The sequence below is a fragment of the Sarcophilus harrisii genome, chromosome 1, assembly GCF_902635505.1.
Source record: "Sarcophilus harrisii chromosome 1, mSarHar1.11, whole genome shotgun sequence".
Taxonomy (NCBI): domain Eukaryota; kingdom Metazoa; phylum Chordata; class Mammalia; order Dasyuromorphia; family Dasyuridae; genus Sarcophilus; species Sarcophilus harrisii.
In genome coordinates, this window is record NC_045426.1 from 686,307,753 (window position 1) to 686,328,663 (window position 20,911).

The following is a 20,911-nucleotide window of genomic DNA, read 5'->3' on the forward strand; positions in this document are numbered from 1 at the left end:
GTGCTAGACCTGGAGTCAGGAGGACCTGAGTTCAAATCCACCTTCAAACATTAACTAGTTGTGTGACACTGGGCAAGTCACTTAACCCTGACTGCCTCCAAAAGGGGGGAAAAAAGAAGGAAGGCTATTTCTCCTGGAACCAAGGTGATGGAGGAGAAAGAAGAAGGCAGCATCTGAGTGATGCAGGAAGGGGGAGAAAAAGTGACTTCCTGGCTAATGGTCTCTATTTTTATGTGTATAAAATAGAAATCAGGATTAAGAGAATGGGGAGAAGGGGATGAAGATGTTTGGAAAGTGGTGAGAGTGAGTGGATGGCGAGCCAATTAGGAAAAGATCAAAGGGGGAAGGCTTGGAGGCCTTCAACCCAGTTGAATTCAGTTCAATTCATCCTCGTTGAAACTCTGTCACATACATTTGTAGAGGACCCAGTCAATAAGTTTTGTAATTTTTCTTCCACTTGGTGAAATCACACATGAGAGGGTACAAAAATCCAGCCCTGGGCTTGCAGGAGAGAAGCATGATGGAGGAAGGAAAGGGCAGCTGCGGCTGGGAAGGAAGCCAAGGTGAGGACACTGGAAGCTCTGGAGAGACCAAAGAACAGATTGCAAGGTGGATGGAGAGGTGGAATGACAACAGATCATGATCTGACCAACTAGTCTCAGAGTTTAGGACCACGTAAGGCGTACATCTGTGGGTGATAGCGAGATCAAAGGTGTGACCCTCTCTGTAGTGTACCAGAGGGGAGAAGCAAGTCAAGAAAAAGAGGAAGGAAGGAACAAAGGAAGGAGAGGAGGGAATGAGCAAAGGAAGGAAGGAGGAAAAGAAACAAGCAGGTAAGCACCTCCTATGTTCTTTGCAAAGCACTTTACAATTGTCTCATTGGCAAGGAAATGGAAACTGAGTGGATGCCCTTCAGTTGGAGAATGGCTGAATAAGTTGTGGTCTATGAATGTTATGGAATATTATTGTTCTGTAAGAAATGACCAGCAAGAGGATTTCCGAAAGGCCTGGAGAGACTTACAAGAACTGATGCTAGAGAAATAAGAGAACAAGAACAAGAAATAAGAGAGCATTATACACAGCAAAAATAAGATTATATGATGATCAACTGTGATGGACAGGAATCACCTCAATCTGAACGGTGTAAAATACTTCAACTTTTTTGAACAAGACAAAAAGGAAACATTTCCCAGCATCCTGAAAGACCCCAACCTTAAAAAGCAGGGGAGGCAGCATTTGCACATATGAAATAAAGCTCCCATAGGACTGAAGACCCTGATTCTGAAGCCTCAGAAATCTATCAAAAAGGAGAGTGACAAGTAGTGAGACTGAAAGGAATAAAAGTCAGTGCTAAGAGCTGAATTGCCAGAAGCAGAAAACGGGGAGCAGTGACCAGTCCCAGGAGACCTGCCAAGAGCCACTGGACAAGAAGCCATGTGGCCCAGACAAAGGGGACCCCAGAGAAAAGGACTGATGGGAAAAACCATACCCTGACTCTCCACAGCCCTTGTTAGAGTCTCCCTTGGGTAAAAAACTAATGCTCAATGCAGGGAGCTGCATGCTGAGGAATCCCTTCTTTTTCTCTGAGTTTTAAAAAAATTAAAGATTTGACTGAGGTTTGTTAGCCTGGGTTCTTATCAAAGGAGCTTCCATTGTTAAGGGCTTCCCTGGAGAGAATGCCGGTATTCAAGTTCCCAGGTTCCATGTGGGTAGAGTCAATGAGCCAGAGAAGGAAGAAGTCCCCAGAGTATAAGGAGATCTTTTGTACTAGGAGCTACTTGTATATGTAGCTGCACCACATAAAACCTATTTTTCACTAACTGATGAGGAGCTATGAAGGCAACTGAAGATGAGGAACGAGGGGCAAGCCAGCACTTGACCACGGTATTGCTTTTTTTGTGAATAACTTCAATTGAAATTCAGGAAGAAAGATCTCTCTCTTTTTCTTTTTGTCTCTGTCTTTCTCTTTGTCTCTGTTTCTGTTTCTTTGTCTCTGTCTTTGTCTCTCTGTCTCTTTGTCTCTGTCTCTCTATATATGTATGTGTGTATGTGTGTGTGGTGTATGTGCTCCAAGAACTAACTAATGGATAAATCTACTCTTAAACTGAGTATGAATGCAGAGGAAGGGGGATAGAGCCAGCCAGCTTTCTGAGGACCAGAGAGAGTCCAGCATTGCTCCCAGTGATTGCCAGTCTTGTAGAGGGTGTATAACCACAAAGGATGATGGGTGGGTTGACAGCAATTGAATTTTGTTCCTAAACAGCATCCAGAACACTGGTCATCAGTACTCCAGGAAGTTGAATAGAATTAATAGTTTATGGGTTCACATACAATCACTTTATTATTGCTTATGAATTTGAACGTTTTTTTGTTGAGCTAGCAAAAATTAAAAAAAATAAAAGATTGGATTTACTCTGCCTAGAATCAGATTTATATAACTTGATAAAAATGTTCAACAACAAAAGGACTTTCTGGTCAAAAACTCGGCAAAATTGCAAACATAATTTAGCTCTAACCACTCACCCTTATCTCCTTCCCTGATTATTCTGGCAAAGAGAAATTTGGGGGTGATGGGAAGAGGAAGCTGAATAGTTTGGGTAAGAAGGAATCAGAAATTTAATCCTACTCTAGAATATTGAGCCACTTGGCTCAGCTCAGTCTTGCAAACCAATATCTAGGGCAGAGATTCTTAACCTTTCTTTCTTGGAAAGCCTATAAATTCTTTCTCAGAATAATGCTTACTTATTAATTAATTAATTAATCTATCTATTCATTTGTTTTTTTGTTTGCTGAGGCAATTAAAGATAACTGACTTGCCCAGGGTCACACAGCCAGGAAGGGTTAAGTGTCTGAGGCCAGATTTGAACTCAGGTCTTCCTGACTTCAGGGCTGGTGCTCTATCCACCAAGCCACCCAGTTGCCCTGAATAATGCTTTTAAAAAAAACACTTGAAGAAAATGCTAATTATAGTAAGAGATGAGTAAAAATAAAGAAGCATTTTTTTCCTCTATCATGTTGGGCTCATTCAGACTCCAGGAGTGACCCCGGTAGTTTCCATTCTTACCCTGGGGCTGGGTTGAGCCGAGGATCCGCTTCAGGCTCATTATTTTCTTCACTGGAAAGCACAGTTGACAGTAATGGACTTTCTGTGGATTTCATAACCTGCCAGGGAGACATACAAATAGGACCAAGGTTTTGCCCAGTGCAACTGAGATGAGGCATCCATGCCAGGATCTAAAGTCCGGAAGACTCATCTTCCTGAATTCAAGTCTGACCTCACACACAGATCATTTAACCTGTCTGCCTCAGTTTCCTCATCTGTAAAATGGGTTGGAAAAGGAAATGGCAAACCATCTCCGTATCTCTGCCAAGAAAATCTATAAATGGGGTCACAAAGAGCGAGACACAACTGAACCCACTGAACCACCATAACAAAAATCTTGGATTCAATAAACAAGAGCTGAAGGTGAGTGGGGTTTTACATCAATTAATTCTCATTATTGCAGCATAGGCAAAACCAGATCAATTCTAAAAGCTCTTGCAAACTGGACCCACGTCATCAGAGGCCATGGGCTGATTCCTAGGAGAGACAGGAGATAAATCGGGGTCCAGCAGGTCTACGGCCCATCCTGCTGTCTGCCACAGGAGCGTCAGTAGGGCCCCCAGTCACCCCTGTTAAGCTTCTCCGGTTTCCATCAGGGAAACCACCCAATCCCAAGCCGGAGCTTCGGCCTCTCAGTGCGGGGAAGAGGCTGCCCGTCCGGAGGGTAGATTTGTTGGGGGTTGGGGGCTGAGCCATTATTGCTCAGTCCTGTGGGATTCTTCATGTCCCCCTGGAGCACACGGCCCACGGGGATTTCCCGGCCCAGATACTGGGGGGCTCTGCTCCCGGTCAGCCTCCTCCCTTCCCCTCCCCGCCACCTACCTCATCCATATTACTAGCAAACTCCTTCCCAGCATCTTTTTCGTCCTCCACGAAATTATACGTCACATAGTAGCTATAAGCGATGTAAGGGCCTTCGAGCTCTGGTTCTTCGTCCAAGACCGAGGAGTCCAAAACCCCCGAGACTTTCTTCAGAGTCACAGTTAAGTAGGCCTTCTCCTCTGCAAGCGCTGCAACGGGAAGGAGGCTGTCAGGCCACAGAGGCCAGGGGAAGGGGTGTCCTGGGGTGCCGGGCAGGTGCCCCTCGGGGAACCCCAGCCTTGGGGAGGCGCGTGTAGTTTGTGGCACTGGCCGCTAGGGGGGAGTCTTTAGTCAACGACAAACCTACCGAGGGCTAAAGGAGGCTTTAGTTGAAAGGGACATTTCCCTAGCCTGGGGCTGGCTCCGAAAGCTCCCAGCTTAGACCCCTGTGGGTCTCCTGTGGCTGTGGAAGCGGGAGGCCTTGCTCCCATTAGATGCAATTTAGCAGGCTCTGCTCCTGTCGGGGACTTGCAGCATTTATGAATACCGGGTGTTCACAAGTATTTGTTTGATCTTCAGAAGCGCCCACAAGGTAGGTTCTAGTCTCATCCTCTTATTTACAGACAGGGAAACTGAGGCAAGCAGGTTCAGTGGCTTGCCTACAGTCACACAGCAGAAGCTGAATCTGCCCTGAGGTCTCAGCCATGACTTGGCTGTGGAACCAGCGCCTGCCTCAGCTCTAAGTCACGGGGGCGGGTTAGGGGAAAAGCGCCTCACCCAGTTTGCAGCTGAGGCCCTGGAACAGGTGCCTCTCTTCAGGGGACACGGTGATGTCGTCCAGCACGTTGAGCTGGGGCAGGCAGTCCACGGTGTAGCCCCGGTAATGGGGCACCAGGGCCAGGGGGTTTCCCTGCAGCACCAGCAGTCTCAGCTGCGACAGGGTACACAGGCCGGCGATCATGAAGCGCAGCTCCGTCAGGTCATTGTAGCCCAGGTCCAGGGAGACCAGGTTGGGCCTGAAAGGGAGACCGTCCCTGAGACCGGCTGCCTGGGGGGCACCCAGAGCTCTCCCGGGGCATGCTGGCCACATCCCTCAGCTCCTGGTCAGCGCCTTCCCGCAGGAACGACCAGTTCCAAGAGTGCACACGGTGTCCATGCGTACATATGGGAAATAGGAAAGCTGCACCTGCTTTATTATTTAATGATTAAACATTTTTAATTTTACACAAACTCCTCAGCGGTCGGCCCTGCTTTCACTGCCTCTGTGCTCCCGGGTGCCGCAAACAAGAGATTCTTAATAAAGGCTCATGGGATCGGATTCTACATTTGTGCGCTTTCCATTTCCAAGTCCTTTCATCCTGCCCTGGCTCCCATCATCCCTAGTTCGTTACATCGCTAGCTAATGTCCCGGGTCCGTGGCCCCTAACCCCAACACAAGGGAGGATCCAGCACTTCTGTGGGTCAGGCCCTGCAGCCAGTGCTGGACATAAATGACATCCTGCCTAACCTGCAGAGCACAAGCCCCAAGAAAGGCTCTAAGCCAGAGCCATCATCTGTGTGATCCACTCCCCAGGAGTGCTCAGAGGGGGCAGTGACCCCGATGGCCACAGAGACCCTCGGAATCCGAGCAGGGTGTTGATCCTGGCCTGGAGGGGCCGATGTCCGGACCCCCCCCCCCATCTCCAGCCCTGGAACATGGCAAGCTCTCACTCGATGAGCCGAAAGAGACCCCACGTGGGGCTTTGAGGATTAGAGAAGATAAGTGGAGACTGAGGAGGATCCAGCCAGAAAACAAAAGGTGGGTCCGGAGTCGGCCACACCTGGGTCTGACCCGGGCCTCGGACACTTCCCGGGGCAGTGAGCAGGTGAGCCGGTTGCCAAGAGCAGCAGAAACCACCTTGTCCAAGCTAAGAAGAGCCAAAGTCCTCTCTGGCCAGAGATGATGCTGTGAGATCGGAAAGCCGAGTATTAGTTTCTCAAGGGCTGAGCTTGGGGACATGGCAAGGAGAGCAAAGGATGGCCACAGGCTGGATTTTCCCCCTGACGCAAATTAAAAATGAAACAGATTTGAGCTCCAAACACCAAAGGGGAAAAAAATCCCTTCCTCCCTCCCCAAAAAACTCTCTACTCAGAACAGCTTATCGGTGCTTTATCTCTCACTAACTCGAAATACTAACAATTTCCCACAGAATAAAAATCCTCACTCTAATCTTTCCTACCCTTTTACTACACGTCCTCCAATAGGACACTCTCAGAACTAGGTCTATGAGGGGCAGGAACAATCAGTTACACAGGTCACAGGAAAGAGGGCAAATCCACACGCTAGATATATGTTCCATTTATTCAACTTTGAAACAAGCTTTATATGAATTATCTGGCTGACTCTCTTTATTAATCAGACTGCGTAATAGAGGCTTTTTTTTCTTAGCAGTTTTGCCCAGGACTAAGAAAGGAGGTTTGGGGAATCTCCGATGGTTATATATAAAAGGGAGCCTGAGTCAACAGAAAAAGGTCAGAGGAGAAGTGATGGTCAAAGACTGGGATTCAGGCTCACTTGTCATTTTGACTAATCAAAGCTCTTCTCTTCTAAACTTCAGTTGAACAGGCCTCTATTGAATATGGAGACTGGCCTTTCAAGGTCAACCTACTCATAAAACAAACAAAAACCAACTTGCCCAGGTACCTTTTGAGATGATCTTGAAACACAATTTCTTAGAATGTGAAAGAGGAAAAACTACATGGTATTAGGCCCTGGAAATTCTACCTAAAATGAGATGTCATTATCACACTATTTGGAGAGCGTGTGGCAAGGCACCATGCCCTGGTACTTCTGATTTTCCATGGCTGACCCACCACAGATCATAAATAAGAGCTGACCCCATATAATACAAGCATGTTCAATAAATAAGGAATATCTCAAATAAACATGTGTAATATGTCATAGTATCTTTCCAGGGGAAAAAATAGCAAAGTGCCTGATGCGATTAATTGGTTAAAAAAGAATTCATGTTAAATCGGTAATTGCTTTCTGGATTTCCCTCATTTAGGGGATTGGATGAGAAGCTGGTAGCCAAGAAGTGGTAGTAACAAAAAGACCCAAATCAAATCCTTTTATCCACCAAGAAAGAAACATCCAGCTCTGGCTCCTACTCTCTCCCCTTTCCACCCCAGGCCATCCCCACTCCCTCCCAAGAGGTCTCAGTTACCAGTAAGTGGCTGTGATATAGTGGCTTTCCAGGTAGCCAAGAAGATTGTTGTGGCCCACGCCCAAGTGCTGGAGGGCTGGAGGGGGGTGTGAGCACAGACACTGGATACTGGTCATCTGGTTTCCATAGAGCTCCAGAACCTGAGGAGAAGAGCAACACAGAGGCAGTGAGCAGAAGGGAAAAGCAAACAGAACTACTTTCCTTCCTTCTCATGGTCTGAGGCTTTAGCACTTTCTCAGAGAAGGGGAGCCTCGGTGTCTATGGAGAGGTGTTCTGGTTTCTGTATGGGTTCATGAATACCTGGGAGCCTTTTGTAGGGGAGGACATTTACAGTTGACATCGCTCATACTGAGGACCCTTTTTTATATTTATAAACATTTGTCCTTAAAAATATGGATATTTCACGAATTTGAGTGTCATTCTTGCTCAGGGACCATGCTAATATTCTCTTTCGTTCCAATTTTAGTATATGTGCTGCTGAAGTGAACACCTGAGGGCCCTTTTCTAAAAGGGACCTTGGATGTACACATTCTGGGGAGACCTTCTATATGTACTATCCCGAGGTTTTATTTTAGATCTCTCTCTGGAATTGAGGGCAGAGACAGAGGAAGAGCAAAACTGAGTCCCTCTTCCTGGAAGGTCAGCTCTGGGCCCCTCCCCAGGATAAATCCAAGTCTGTGAGAGTCCAGAGTCCCTTCCTTGTTAGGGCCCTTGGTCATGGGGTATATTGTGTATGTTAATTACAGAGCCTAATCCTCCTTTTTTTTGTATTATAGTCTCCTTGAAGGAAGGAATGATGTCTTATCTAGAATTTATAGCTCCCCCTCAATCCCCATCCCCAGAACCTAGCCTAGTTCTCTCTGTAAATAATATCAACTTTTTTTTTCAGCTTTGAGTCAGATTTTAAGCTTTATTACAAAAATATTTTCCATATACTCTGTTTAGCTTGGTGATCTACAGTATACTTTTTAAAATTTCTTTTTTTCCTTTTCCTTTTTTGGTGAGGCAATTGGATTTAGTGACTTGCCCAGCTGGGGTGCATTTAGTGTCTGAGGTCAAATTGGAACTCAGGTCCTCCTGATTTCAGGGCCACTGCTATATCCATTGCAACCATCTAGTTGTCCCCACTTTTTTTTTTTTGCCTCTCTACTCTTCTTTATTATTATAGCTTTTTATTTACAAGATATATGCACGGGTAATTTTTCAACATTGACCTTTGCAAAAACTTCTGTTCCAACTCTTCCCCTCCTTCCCTCCCTAGATGACAGATAGTCCCATACACGTTAAATATGTTAAAATATATGTTAAACACAATATATGTATACATATTTATACAGTTGTCTTGCTGCACAAGAAAAATCAGATTTAGAAAGAAGGTAAAAATAACTGGGAAGAAAAACAAAAATGCAAACAAACAACAACAGAAAGAGTGGGAATGCTATGTTGTGGTCCACACTCATTTCCAGTTTTCCTTCTCTGGGTGTAGCTGGTTCTGTTCGTTATTGATCAACTGGAACTGATTTGGATCCTCTCATTGTCGAAGAGAGCCACGTCTATCAGAATTGATCCTCGTATAGTTAAATAATATCAACTTAATATTTATTGAAGAAATGAAAGTGCCCTAACTCCTCTGTAATATATTTTATTGTTTGGATGAGGAGGAGGGCATTGTGGGGAAGACCAATAGGAATTTGGGGAGAAAAGCTCCCTATAGCAAGATTTGGGAGATTTGCTTTCATTTTTAAGGAAAAACAAAAAAAACTGAGGGGTGGGGGGAGAACTGTGGCTATAGGAACACATATTTTTGGATTTGCAATAAGGCTGATCTCAGGTAGAATCAAAGGGGTAAGGGGATGGGGGGAATTTAGAAAGATCTCCAAAGTGGCAGGAGTTTGAGAGAGCTCTGCTTCCTTCCTCAAAGTCTCTCCACCAGACTCTGGCTCAGCTCTTACCCAGCGTGTTGCAGAACTGCATTCTTCACTCCCTCTTGGCACTAAATCAAATATTCTGAGGATTTAGCCTCCAAACTTGAATCTGGGAATGGCTTTTTAAAAGCTCACTTATAGGCTCACCCACATTTGAAAAGACCCAGAGATGCCCCATTGCATTCAGCCCAATGGCACTGGCCATACTCTTCTGCATGTTTGGGGTTCAGCTTTCCACAGCTCTGAAAGACTGGTGGAATCCCAGCCACTCATTACCTTAAGAGTTGGGGGCAGATTCATGGGATCTACCTCCTTGATTCGGTTGGCACTCAGGATCAGCTCTTCAAGCTTCAGGAACTTCAGCAGGTCCTCATCAATCAGGGTGACCTAGAAGATATGGGAGGGCAGCCTGTGTTCCCCAAGCACAAGTCAGTGCCATCATTTTTTTTTTTTAATTTTAGGCGAAATAACATTCTTGCTTATCTAAGTGGAGTTAAGAAATCTCACTGAACTTTGAATGATCCCAAACTGCTTCCTGGCATAAAAAAGCTGTCCTTCCAAACATATTCTCCCAGTTTTGAGTGTATATGACTATGAATTTTGGAATACCACAAACTCTAACAAAAAACTCCAAAGAAATCAGTAGCGCCAGATTGACAAGGGACATGTGGAGGGCCAAAGTCGGCTGTAGCGTATTTGCAGGGATAACCAACGGTTAAGAAGAGGTACACGAGACATAATTCAGGAAATGCATGATCTGAAAAAATGGTGGGAAGGATGCTGTAGTGAGAGCAAGGGATTCCCCCCTAATGTTATACCAACCCCCTCAAAATGCCAAACAACACAGATGAAGCCCTCAACACAATAATATATCCTCTGGACAGGGTTTCCCAACATGGGGGCTGTGAATGTCTTTTTTTTTTTTCCAGTATTTTGACGACTGTATTTCAATGTAATTTGTTTCCTTTGTAATCTTATATGTTTTATTATATGCATTTAAAAACATGATTCTGAGAACTATGCCGTGGGTTTCCCTAGATACTGTTGTAGGAGACCATGATACAATATAGATTCCAGTCTTGCTCTGGGAACTATGGGAAAACAAATACAAGAACAAGAAGGGACAGAAGAATCATGACCTATCCCAACGGAGGGCATCCCAGCTCAAAGAGTCCACTAATATGTAGTCATGAAGAAACCATATTGCACAATGAAAGGTTCTCTGAAATAATGGGCTTCAAGCCCTGACTCACACGCACAGTAACTCATGTATGATCTTGGGCAAGATTTTATATATATATATATATACACATATATATTCTAAAGATATATCTATATATACAAATATATATTCTATATATTTGGGCCTCATTTGTAAAAGGAAAAAGTTGATTAGATTAGAGGTTCTTCACTTTTTTGGTGTTGTAGACCCCTTTTTGGCAACCTGATGAATCCTATACAATCATATTTTTAAATAATTGAAGGAAATCCTACATTTCATAAGTTAATAGAAAAATGTATACACATAGACATAACTATATGTGCATCTATATTTCTGTGTGTGCATAAATATAAATATATATACATACACCAAGTTCATAGAGCCCCTGAAATCTATTAGGAATCTCTGGACTCAGTAATCAGGATTCTCTTCCTTTTTTTTTTTTTTTTTTTTTTTTTTGCTGAGGTAACTGAGCTTAAGTGACTTGCCCAGGGTCACACAGCCAGGAAGTGTTAAGTGTCTGAGACAGACAGATTTGAACTCAGGTCCCTCCTGATTTCAGGGCCAGGGCTCTATCCATTGTACCACGTAGCTGCCCTATTAGGATTCTCTTCCATAATTCTACAACTTTCCCCCAGCAAGACCTCCTCAGAGCTTTAGTTTCTTACAAGTCCATCAGCTGCCATCTGTTTTGTGCATCTTCTCTGTACATGTTCTTTTATCTTTACAGATTTATTGCCTCTCATTAGGCTGACAAGTACCTTGCAGGCACTTTGCCTTATTTTTCTCTCTCCAATCCTATGTGAAATATAATTATGTAAAGTGAAGACTTTAGTCTAATTTACTAACAGGGCCCATATATGTCATATGCACACTTATGCCCAAACTAACAAATTTCAGGGGGTGGGTGGATTGGGGGGAGGGAGGAGAGCCTCCTGGGTGAGTAGATGGGTGGTGGCGATGCTATTTCTCCCCAGGACTAGTCCTAGTTTAGTTTTTCCTACATGCCTTTAAAAAAAATTATATCATCAATTTTACCAAAAAAATAAACCATTTTGAAAACTTATAAAGTGGTGAAAATGACACAAATAGAACCTGAACAACACACAGTGTTACCTCGGCATTCGGCTGCTTTGTAACTCATTGGATTTGATATTTTTTTTAAGTTTATTTATTTTTAATACACATTGTTATGTTGGGAGAGAAAAATCAGAGCAAATGGGAAAAACCATGGGAGAGATTAAAAAAAATAGAGAAAAGAAATAAACATAGCATCTATCTAGCTAGATGCCTTTAAAAAAAAAATCACCTTGATTCAGAAACAAAATAAAGATGAGCCATTAATTTAATTCTTGGCCACTAAAATCTACAAGCTCGACCCTATTTCTACACAACCAGAAGGGATTTTTCATTAGTAAGTGTGAAAAATGTCCCTGTTCCCACGATGTTGAGCCACATAAACCAGGATTATTAATAGGATGAGTGGGGAAGGAATCCAGTGGGTGGATGTACAACTGAATTTACTCCAAGGATCTAGGGAACAGACTCATGATGGCCAAACAAAGCAAGCAGCCCATTCTTCTGGGTAAGCGGGACCAGGTGAGCATATGTTCCAACCCTCAAGTGACTTCAAAGGTTACTGAATCATTTTACAGAGGGGGGAACTGAGGCCTGGAGAGAAGTGACCAAAACTCCTAGTCCAGCCTATTATGTTAGGAAAATCCTTCTTATTCAATTTGTCATCAACATTATTTCCCCTCAATCCAAATTTCCAAGTTCACTATAAAGGCAGAATAGAACTTGGTGTTCTAAGCTCCCTAGATTTCCCTTTTATTTCCCCTTTCTTTGTCCTTCAAATTACCACTAATTTCTGGAAGGAGGACTCCCCATTTGTACTATTAACCTCTATCTCCTGTCTCCAGAACCTACCCCTTTGTCCACCACTCGGAGAGATGTGAAATAGGAGAACAAGAAGTCATCTTCAATGATGAGGGGGTTGTGGATGGCAAGCTCTCTCAGGTATTGATCTTCCATGGTCGCATCCTTGGGATGAGTCCAGGGGGACTTTCTACTTTGTACCAGTCTCAACAGGGCACTTACAGTCTCCTCTTCAGGGGGAACATCATCTGGCATTTTAGGAATTGAACCTTTCCAGGATTTCAAGTTTTGAGAGGAAAAACGAGTTCTGTTCTGTGGTCGAAAAAGGAGAGTTCATGTAAGTTTAAACTGATAATCGACAATATCCATTCATACGATGAGTATTTCCTGGGAGTCTAATGTGGGAAAGGCCTTTTGCTAGGTAGAGTAATATGGTTCCTGCCCTCAAAGAGCCTAAAGTCTAGGAAGTAAGAAAGTCATATTCCTTAATGAGTTTAAATAAAAAACCAGAAGACTTCAATTTAGGTATAGAGCCTAGAAAAGTAAATACCAAGTAATATCAGAAAGGAGAGAGCACAAAGGAGAGGATGCCCAGAAAGGCTTGCTAGTGGAGGTGACTTCTGAATAAAGCTTTTTTTTTTTTTAAAGAAGTTAGGGATTTTATGAAGCTGAGGGGAAAAGACAGAGGGGAATCCCAGATGCAGGAGCGAGTACATAGTGTTCCTGATGAATGCGAGAGGAAGGGGAAAAGTCTGGGAAGTGTTTGGGAGTCAATTGGAGATGAGCTTGAAATCCCCAGTTGAGAAACCTGTGCTAGAAGCAACAGGAAACTGCTGGCCAAACAACTTCTTGTTTGTTTGGGGGCTTTTGTTTGTTGGTTTTTTTGGGACTGGGTAAGATGGGAAACTACTTCCTTCTCCAGCTCATTTTACAGATGAGAAAACTGAGGCAAGCAAGATTAATTGACTTGTCTAGGGTCACACAGCTAGTAAATGTCTCAGGCTGGATCTAAATTTGCATGCAATTATCCACTGTACCATCTGTCCCATAGCAATAGCTGCTAATCATTTCAAACAGTCAACTAGAAATGATAAATGTAGTTCTAGGATCCTCATTTATCTTTGTATTTCTGTCAATGCTTGACACACAGTCAGGGTTTAATGTTTGTTGATTACTTCTGTTGATACCTAAGCATAGATTCTTGATAAATGTTTGTAAAATTGAATATATGGACACCCTTCTTTGAAGCAGGTGAACAAAACTATAAGTTCTATGTATATAGTACTATATAGTACTATGCATTATAAATACATATCCACACATACATATATTACTCAACTGGAATTTAAGAAACCAAACTAAACATTTTAACAATTGTTATAACAATTCTTCGCCTTCACCAAGAAATACGGATGAGGTAGATTTTAACATGATAGCAGTTACAAAATTTGGTTTTCTTCTTAAAAACAACTGTTAGCAACAGCAGCCTCCCGGTACTTGTCTCTGAAGATTATCTGGCGAGGAAGACCTTCTATGATCAGTGCAGAATTTTTATCTGCGCATTTCATAGGTGGTTTACAAAATGAAACAAGATCGGATAATTTTAAAAAATGAGAAAAGCATTTTTAACGGTACTTTGTGGCAGCAAAGAACTAAATGCAAGTAGATGCTCATCATGAGAAATGGCTAAACAAGTGATATAAGAATATAATGGCATGCCATTGAGCTAGAAAATGCAATGAGTATGATGAATACAGGAAAGTATGGAAAGATAGAAACTAATTTTTTCTTAAATGAAGGAAATCAAACTAGGAAAAAAACATAAAGATGAAAGAACAGCAGCAACAAAAGAAATTGAATGGTGTCTAATGATGACCAAGTTTGTTCCTGAAAAAGGAATCAGAAAATGCATCCCCTTTCTTCAAAGCAGAGGTGGTGGGCTATGGATGTGGAACACTGTATACACTGTCATAATTTACCATGGTTTTGCTTAGTTTTGCTCAATAGTTTTGCTGTAAGGGATAGCTCTCTGAGTAAGAGAAAGGGAAGGGATAATACCTGGAAGAGAAGGTGATGCAAAAGACATTAAATTTAAATAGAAAATTAAAAGACGTATTTAATGTAGATGTATACAGAATGTTACTTGCACCATGAGACCACAGAACGTCGAGAGGGTCGTCTCATCCTGGAGTTTCACTTCATCGTTTTTCTTTGTTACAAGAGGGGAGCTAAGGGGAGGTTCTATCAAAAAGTGAGTCTGGGGGCAGGAAAACCTGAATCTGACTTCAGACACTTGACAACTTACACTTTAGTTGTGTGATCCTGGCCAACTCACTCAATCCTGACTGCCTCCCCCAAAAAACAATTCTGATAATTAAAAAGGTATCAATAAAACAAAAAAGGTGAAAAAAAAGAATAAAGGATAGAAAATATTCATTGCAGTATCTTTTATGTTAGCAAACTATTGGAACTCCAATAGATGCCCATCAATTGGGGTAGAGCAAAATAAATTGTAGTATAATTAACATAATATTATCATGCCATCAGAAATGACACATATGGAGAATTCAAAAAAGCATGAGGAAACATACATGACATGACAAAGAGAAAAGTAATTAAAACCAATAAACCAATGCTCACATTGATGTAAATGGAAAAAAATACCAACAGGCACAAAACTGAACATCATATGTCATTATAATGACTCAGCTCGGTCTTGCAGAAGAGTTAAGAAAAAGCACTTCCTCCCTTGCAGAGATATGGAGCATCACCTGAGCTGCCTTATAAGTAGTTGATTTTGTGGAACTATCTTTTTTTTTCCCTTTTGTATTCTTCAGTACAAAAGAGAGCTTCATGAGTAAAGAAGAAAGGACGGATATATGAAAAAATGAAGTTGATATAAAACCAAAAGAAAACAGTAAACTATGATTTAAGGAAAATGAGAGCAAGAAAATCAATAGTTGGTTGAGATTGAGCACCACACGGGAGTCAAACAGTTTGTTGATTACTTGGGAAAATGCCCGGGAATTAAAAGTCACAATTCCCTCTCTTTGAGGATTTTGCAATTTGGCGGAGAAATACAGGCATGAAGTAACTACAAAATCAACGTTAAATTACTATCTGCAAGCTTCATCACTGCATTGCCGCAATTTCAGAATCTCAAAGCACAGCCTAATTCTACCAAGCTGAAAAAAAGCTTTGGCTATGACTGTGTGACTTTTCAGAACCAGTGGGGGTGTTTACTGAGAATCAATCTAGCTAAATCTAAAGAGGTTCATCATCAGATGGATGGATGGGGGATAACAGATTTTTGGGGAGGCCACATTTGCCAGCTACTAAATGCCATCCACTAAAAAGAAGATTGCTATCTGAATTGGGAAATCACACAGAGCCCCAACAAAAACACAGATTTTTGACATATTGAAGTTAGGGAACATATGAATGAGCCCTAAATGATTCCATAGATGGAAAGAGAATTAACTGTCAGTTCCAAGCATGCATCGGTCCTATAAAACTCACAATTTGATTCAAGATCTATTTATTTTCTACTCTGTAGCATTATATTTAGTTTGCTTGATAAGTTATTCTTATTTGTAAGCCTATTTCATTTACCTTCTAGAATGTTATTCCAGATTCTCTCTTCCTTTATAATGTAGCAGCTAAATCATGTGTAATCCTAATTGTAATTTCTTTGGTGCTTGAATTTCAATAAACCAATGCAGAAAAGGTTGGGCCTCTTTTCCTGAGCCTGTAAAAGAACTATACAATGCTATGGTATCTGGATTCTCCCAATTCTCACCTATTGGGACTGGGAGCATTTCAAAATTATTTCAACAGACTTTCAAAGAAATTCTCTGCGATAGAGCCAAGTTGGTAGAGTACCTTTTATGTCACTCTCCCAAAACCCTTTCAAACAGATCTAGAAAGACTGAATCCTGATGGGGAAATTCAGAAGGGAAAAACTCACAGTAAGTCATTTTTCCAACCCAGGCCAGCATAATAACGGAGAGAGGACAGGGTCCGGCCATAAGCAGCTATGCAGAGCATTTCGGCACCCCCAAGAGGCTGTTTACTAAAGAGGTCCTAAACCCCCATCAGAGACTCAAAGCCATCTGGCAACTTCATTTACTACCCAGTTCTGGGTCCCTTCAGGGGGCGCTGAAGAAGGTGGGGTTTGTATATCAAGGGGTGCTGTTCAGAAGTGGTCCCCAGGCAGTATATTAAGGGAAACAAAAAGCAGCAGTGTGGCTCAGACCCCAGGAACAGTGTTGTCTCAGTTCCAGTTTCTAGCCTAATCTGAAGCTTGAAGAGGAATAATCAGAGTGGGAATCTCTGACCAAAGAGAACCTGGAGAGGATCCCAGTTAGCCAGTGATGCTACAACTTGGTCCCACCGTTTCTCAGACCCAAACTCAACTTAGAAACTTGGGAGAAAAGCAATCAGACTTTACCCAATTACTTTGGGAGCATTGAAAATTTGCAGGTCCCCTGCCTGAAGATGCCCACAATACTCAGTACTCTGAGACAGCAGCAATGGAACCAACCCAGACCTCTCCAGGAGTACAGGCCATGGACCTAACATAAACTCCAAAGTCAAGAAGTAGGATAGAAGAACGAGAAAACCAAAAAAGAATACCACCTTAAAAAGCTTATCTGGTGGCAGAGATGCTCAAGACATAAATCCAGAAGAAAAGAATGACTCCTAAATGGCTACAAGCAAATCTTTAAAGAAAAACAGACCTCTGGCACTAATTTTAGTAGCATTACTGGAATTGTGGAAGCAAAAGGTTAAAAATGGAATTTTAATGTTTCTATAAGTGAAAATAGAGTGCTAGAAGGAAAAAATGGGGGGAAATAAAAGCTATGGAAGAAAGAATTGGGAAGAGAATAAAAAGTTTTTTTTTCTCAATCAAAAGGTTGCCCAAAGGGACTGGCTATGTAATGGAGATTCATGTCATGTAACTTCTATAGCATTCAATTAATGGGGAATCAGGGGAGGGACTTGTGCTTCAAGATAGGAAATAAAATGCTGCTTTTGCAGTCTCAAAAGTGTGTCTAGACACCCATTCTTGCAAGAATGTAAAATAAATCTTTCCTGCATTCATCAGTGAGTCAGTGGAGTTCTTGGTAAGATATTTTGTTTCTTACATTTGTATATCTTTCCCCTTCTCCTTTATTCTTCTATTATCTGCTCTATTGAGAATTCAATTCAAAAAACTTTTATTAAATGCCTATTACGTGCCAGTGATGAGAGATAAAATGATAAAAGGCAGTCCTTCTCTCAAAAAAACTCATAGTCTAGTAGAATCCATATGAGTAAAATTTTTTAAAAAGCATTATAAGCAAAAAAAAAAAAAAGTTGGCCAAACAACAAACTCCCTGAAAAATTCAAAGTGCCAAAAAGGAGCCAATGACTCCATGAGACAAGAAATGTTAAAACAAAATCAAAAGATTAATAGAAATAAAGTATCTTATAGCATCAACAAGACAAAACAAAACAAAAATCCTTATTAGACTTGGAAAACAGATTGAGGAAAAAAAATGTAATAATCATTAGACTACATAAATGCCATGATCAGAAAAAGAACCTAGACATCATATTTCAAGAAATCCTAAAAGAAAACTGAACAGATTTCTTAAAACTACAGGGTAAAGTAGAAATGGAAACAATCCATAGATCACTTCCTAAAACAAACCACAAACTCCCAGGAACACTATAACCAAAATCCAGAGCTTCAGGTCAAAGAAAAATCACTGCAAACAGCAAAAATTCAAGCACAAAGAAATTACAATTAGGATTACACATGATTTAGCTGCTACATTATAAAGGAAGAGAGAATCTGGAATAACATTCTAGAAGGTAAATGAAATAGGCTTACAAATGAGAATAACTTATCAAGCAAACTAAATATAATGCTACAGAGTAGAAAATAAATAGATCTTGAATCAAATAGTGAACTTCAGGGGCTGCTAGATGACGCTGTGGATAGAGCATTGGCCCTGGAGTCAGAAGAACCTGAGTTCAAATTCAGTCTCAGATATTTGTCACTTACTAGCTTTGTGACCCTGGACATTGAACTCCAGTAATCTCACCAAAAAAAATAAGGAAGAAGGAGGAGAAGAAGGAAGAGAAGGAGGAGGAGGAGGAGGAGAAGGAGGAGAAGAAGAAGGAGAAGGAGAAGGAGGAGGAAGAGAAGGAGAAGGAGAAGAAGAAGAAGAAAGAGAAAGAGGAGGAGGAGGAGGAGAAGAAAAAGAAGAATGGACCTTTTTTTCCCAATGATTATGGATAGCTTTAATTTCTTTATCTGAAAACTGCCTGTTCATATATTTTGATCATTTATCAATTGAGGAATTACTTGCACTCATATAAATTTGAATTATCGTATAGTTGAGAATGAGGCCATTTTTATCAGAGAAACTTACTATAAGATTTCCACCCCGCCTCCAGTTTCCTGTTTTCCTTCTAATCTTGGCTGCATTGACAAAAACTTTTAAAATCTGTTGTAATCAAAATTATCCATTTTACTTTTGTAATACTTTCTATTTTTGTTTGATCATAAATTCTTCCCTTATCTACAAATCTAACAAGTAGACCATCCCATGCTCCCCTCATTTGCTTATGGTATCATCTTTTACATCCAAATCAGCTACTCATTTTAACTTACTAGAATTTTGTTTTTATAAAGTTTGTGCGTTATGAAGTTTATGGTACAATCCCATTCAAAGTACACCCCCAACTATAAAGGAAATGATATCATTATGACTATGAACACACTATTACAATTATATCATACTGGTATATGTAATACATACTACAATATTGACATGATTATGAAATGATATATAAAGGAGTTAGAAATTTCTATAGTAATATTATAGCTTTTAAAAATAAAACAAAAAACCTCAATTTCTATCTCTTAGAATCCCCAGCTCCCGAGAGTAGAAACTTTGAGAGTAGAAACAGCACAGTGTTTGACCAAGCACAAAGCTTGTATTAATGATTAAATTAACAGATATTTATAAATGATAAATAAATAGCTAGCAAGCTTTGCACTGAAGCTAAGAGCCCACTCTTGGGAGTTACAAACTTAATCCTTTATCCAGATTCACCTGGAGCCCCCTTCTTGGATCTACACATTTTATACTGAGGTTACTAGAGCTAAGAACCCTTTCCCAAGACCCTTTTCCCCAGGGTAGGAAGCTCTATCCTGGCCCCTGGCCTCTTACCCTCCACTTTTCCCCTTTGTTTTATAAAACAATTTTGGAGTACAGACCAAACTGTGTACTGGAAACTGAGAGTCCTCTCCTAGAGTTACAAACTCTGTTTTACAAGCTCTTCTCAGGGGATTATGAGCTCTGAACAGGGCAGAGAACCTTTCATTGGCTCTAGCAGCTCTTTGCCAAGGCTGGTTACTCTGTATCATGGTTACAAGTGCTACACTTTTCTCGGGTGCAAGCTCTGTACAGGGTGAGGAAGGCTGCAGAAGGTGGGGGACAGTAGCCCCTCTACCAGAGTCGCAAACTCCCTATTAAATCACAGAGTCCTTTTATAAACATAATCCTTTGCGGCAGAGCTGGGAGACGTCCCTAGGAGTAACAAGGTCTCTCAATACCAAGGCTTCCTTCCCAAGCCCTGGAGCAATCAGCGGGAGCCTTGCAAACGCTGAGGGAAGCCTTTTCTTGGCCCCCGGAGCTCTCCAATGTCATAGGAGGGGAGTCGTTTAGTCTGGCCACAAATTCTGTACCGGGGCCAGTCCTCCCATCGCGTTACAAGCTTTGACCTGTCCCCGGGAGCTGTCCCACAGTGGGGGGGGGGGTCCCACACTTTGTCGGGAGCTTGGGGTCCTTTCCCACTTAGGGCTGCCCGTTCATGGCGGAAGCTGACAGCCTTTCCCTGGGTGGGGGTTTACAGCTTCAGAGACCCGTTATCGGGATTATAGCTTCTAGCCACTCCTGGTCCAAGGAGACTAGAGCCCTGTCCTAGGGGGCTGAGCCCGACCCGAGGGGCATGTGGGAGAGGGACTAAGCTGGGAGTGGGCGGGTATCACTGGCCCACAGCACGCCCCCCCCCCCCAGGGGGGATCTCACTTCTGCCAGGGCGGGGCCCAAGGTCCCCCTCGCTCAAGCCCAGCTCCTCTCCCCGGCTCACCCAGCTGCCCACCCCGCACGGGAACTCGTGCAGACCCAGCTGCCGCAGGTGCTCATGGAAAGTCTTGCTCACGGTCACGGGCCCCTGCTCTGTCTCCATGATGGGGAGGGGGCACAAGGGCCACAAGGCCCCGCGGGGACGGGGACCTGGAAGGTCGCGCGGGGAGGGGGCGGGGCCTGGGGAAAGGAGGGCGCTAGTCCTTAAAAAGGGGAAGAGAGAGCGAGGTCCTAATGGGGAAGGGGACGAGGTCCCGTGAGGGAAAGGGAGAGAGGCTTAAGGGAGCGGGAAGTAGGAGCCCCAGGTGCGGAAGCGGGGGGGGGGGGGGGCGAGAAGCCCAACGGGGATGGGGCGCGAGGCCCTAAGAGGGACGGGGCAGAGATACTGGCGGGAGTGCGTTGCCAGGCAACAGTAAACGCGTCGCTCATCCCCACCTCCCTTCTGGCCCGCTTGCACAGAAGCGCTGGAGGAGACCACGCCTTGGGCTGTCCACAGGATTGGGCAACATCCTCTGGCCAAGGTCCTGGACTTTCGAGGTGGAACCAGGAAGCACGGACCTCTCCCATGTTCTGTCTAGGATCAGAACCGTTCCCAACGCACTTGTTAGCTGGGCCAGCCCGGCCCAGTCCCT

At 42.8% G+C, this 20,911-nt stretch overlaps 1 protein-coding gene and 1 non-coding gene across 2 annotated transcripts in view; both read right to left on the bottom strand.

Annotated features, from left to right (window-relative positions):
- LRRC43 (leucine rich repeat containing 43) overlaps window positions 1-20,610 on the bottom strand; it is a 30,655-nt gene extending 10,045 nt beyond the window's left edge. Inside the window, exons 1-7 of the mRNA XM_012542436.2 lie at window positions 20,284-20,610; window positions 12,187-12,447; window positions 9,312-9,422; window positions 7,111-7,250; window positions 4,682-4,920; window positions 3,926-4,113; window positions 3,065-3,162 (exon numbers count right to left, since the gene is read on the bottom strand). Coding sequence (XP_012397890.1) covers window positions 3,065-3,162; window positions 3,926-4,113; window positions 4,682-4,920; window positions 7,111-7,250; window positions 9,312-9,422; window positions 12,187-12,447; window positions 20,284-20,382 — 1,136 coding nt within the window. The 5' untranslated portion in view covers window positions 20,383-20,610. The remainder of the gene's footprint in view (window positions 1-3,064; window positions 3,163-3,925; window positions 4,114-4,681; window positions 4,921-7,110; window positions 7,251-9,311; window positions 9,423-12,186; window positions 12,448-20,283) is intronic.
- Window positions 7,496-7,600, bottom strand: LOC111719267. Its single transcript, XR_002769470.1, has one exon. It is a non-coding gene; the product is annotated as a U6 spliceosomal RNA (small nuclear RNA).
- Window positions 20,611-20,911: the final 301 nt, after the last annotated feature.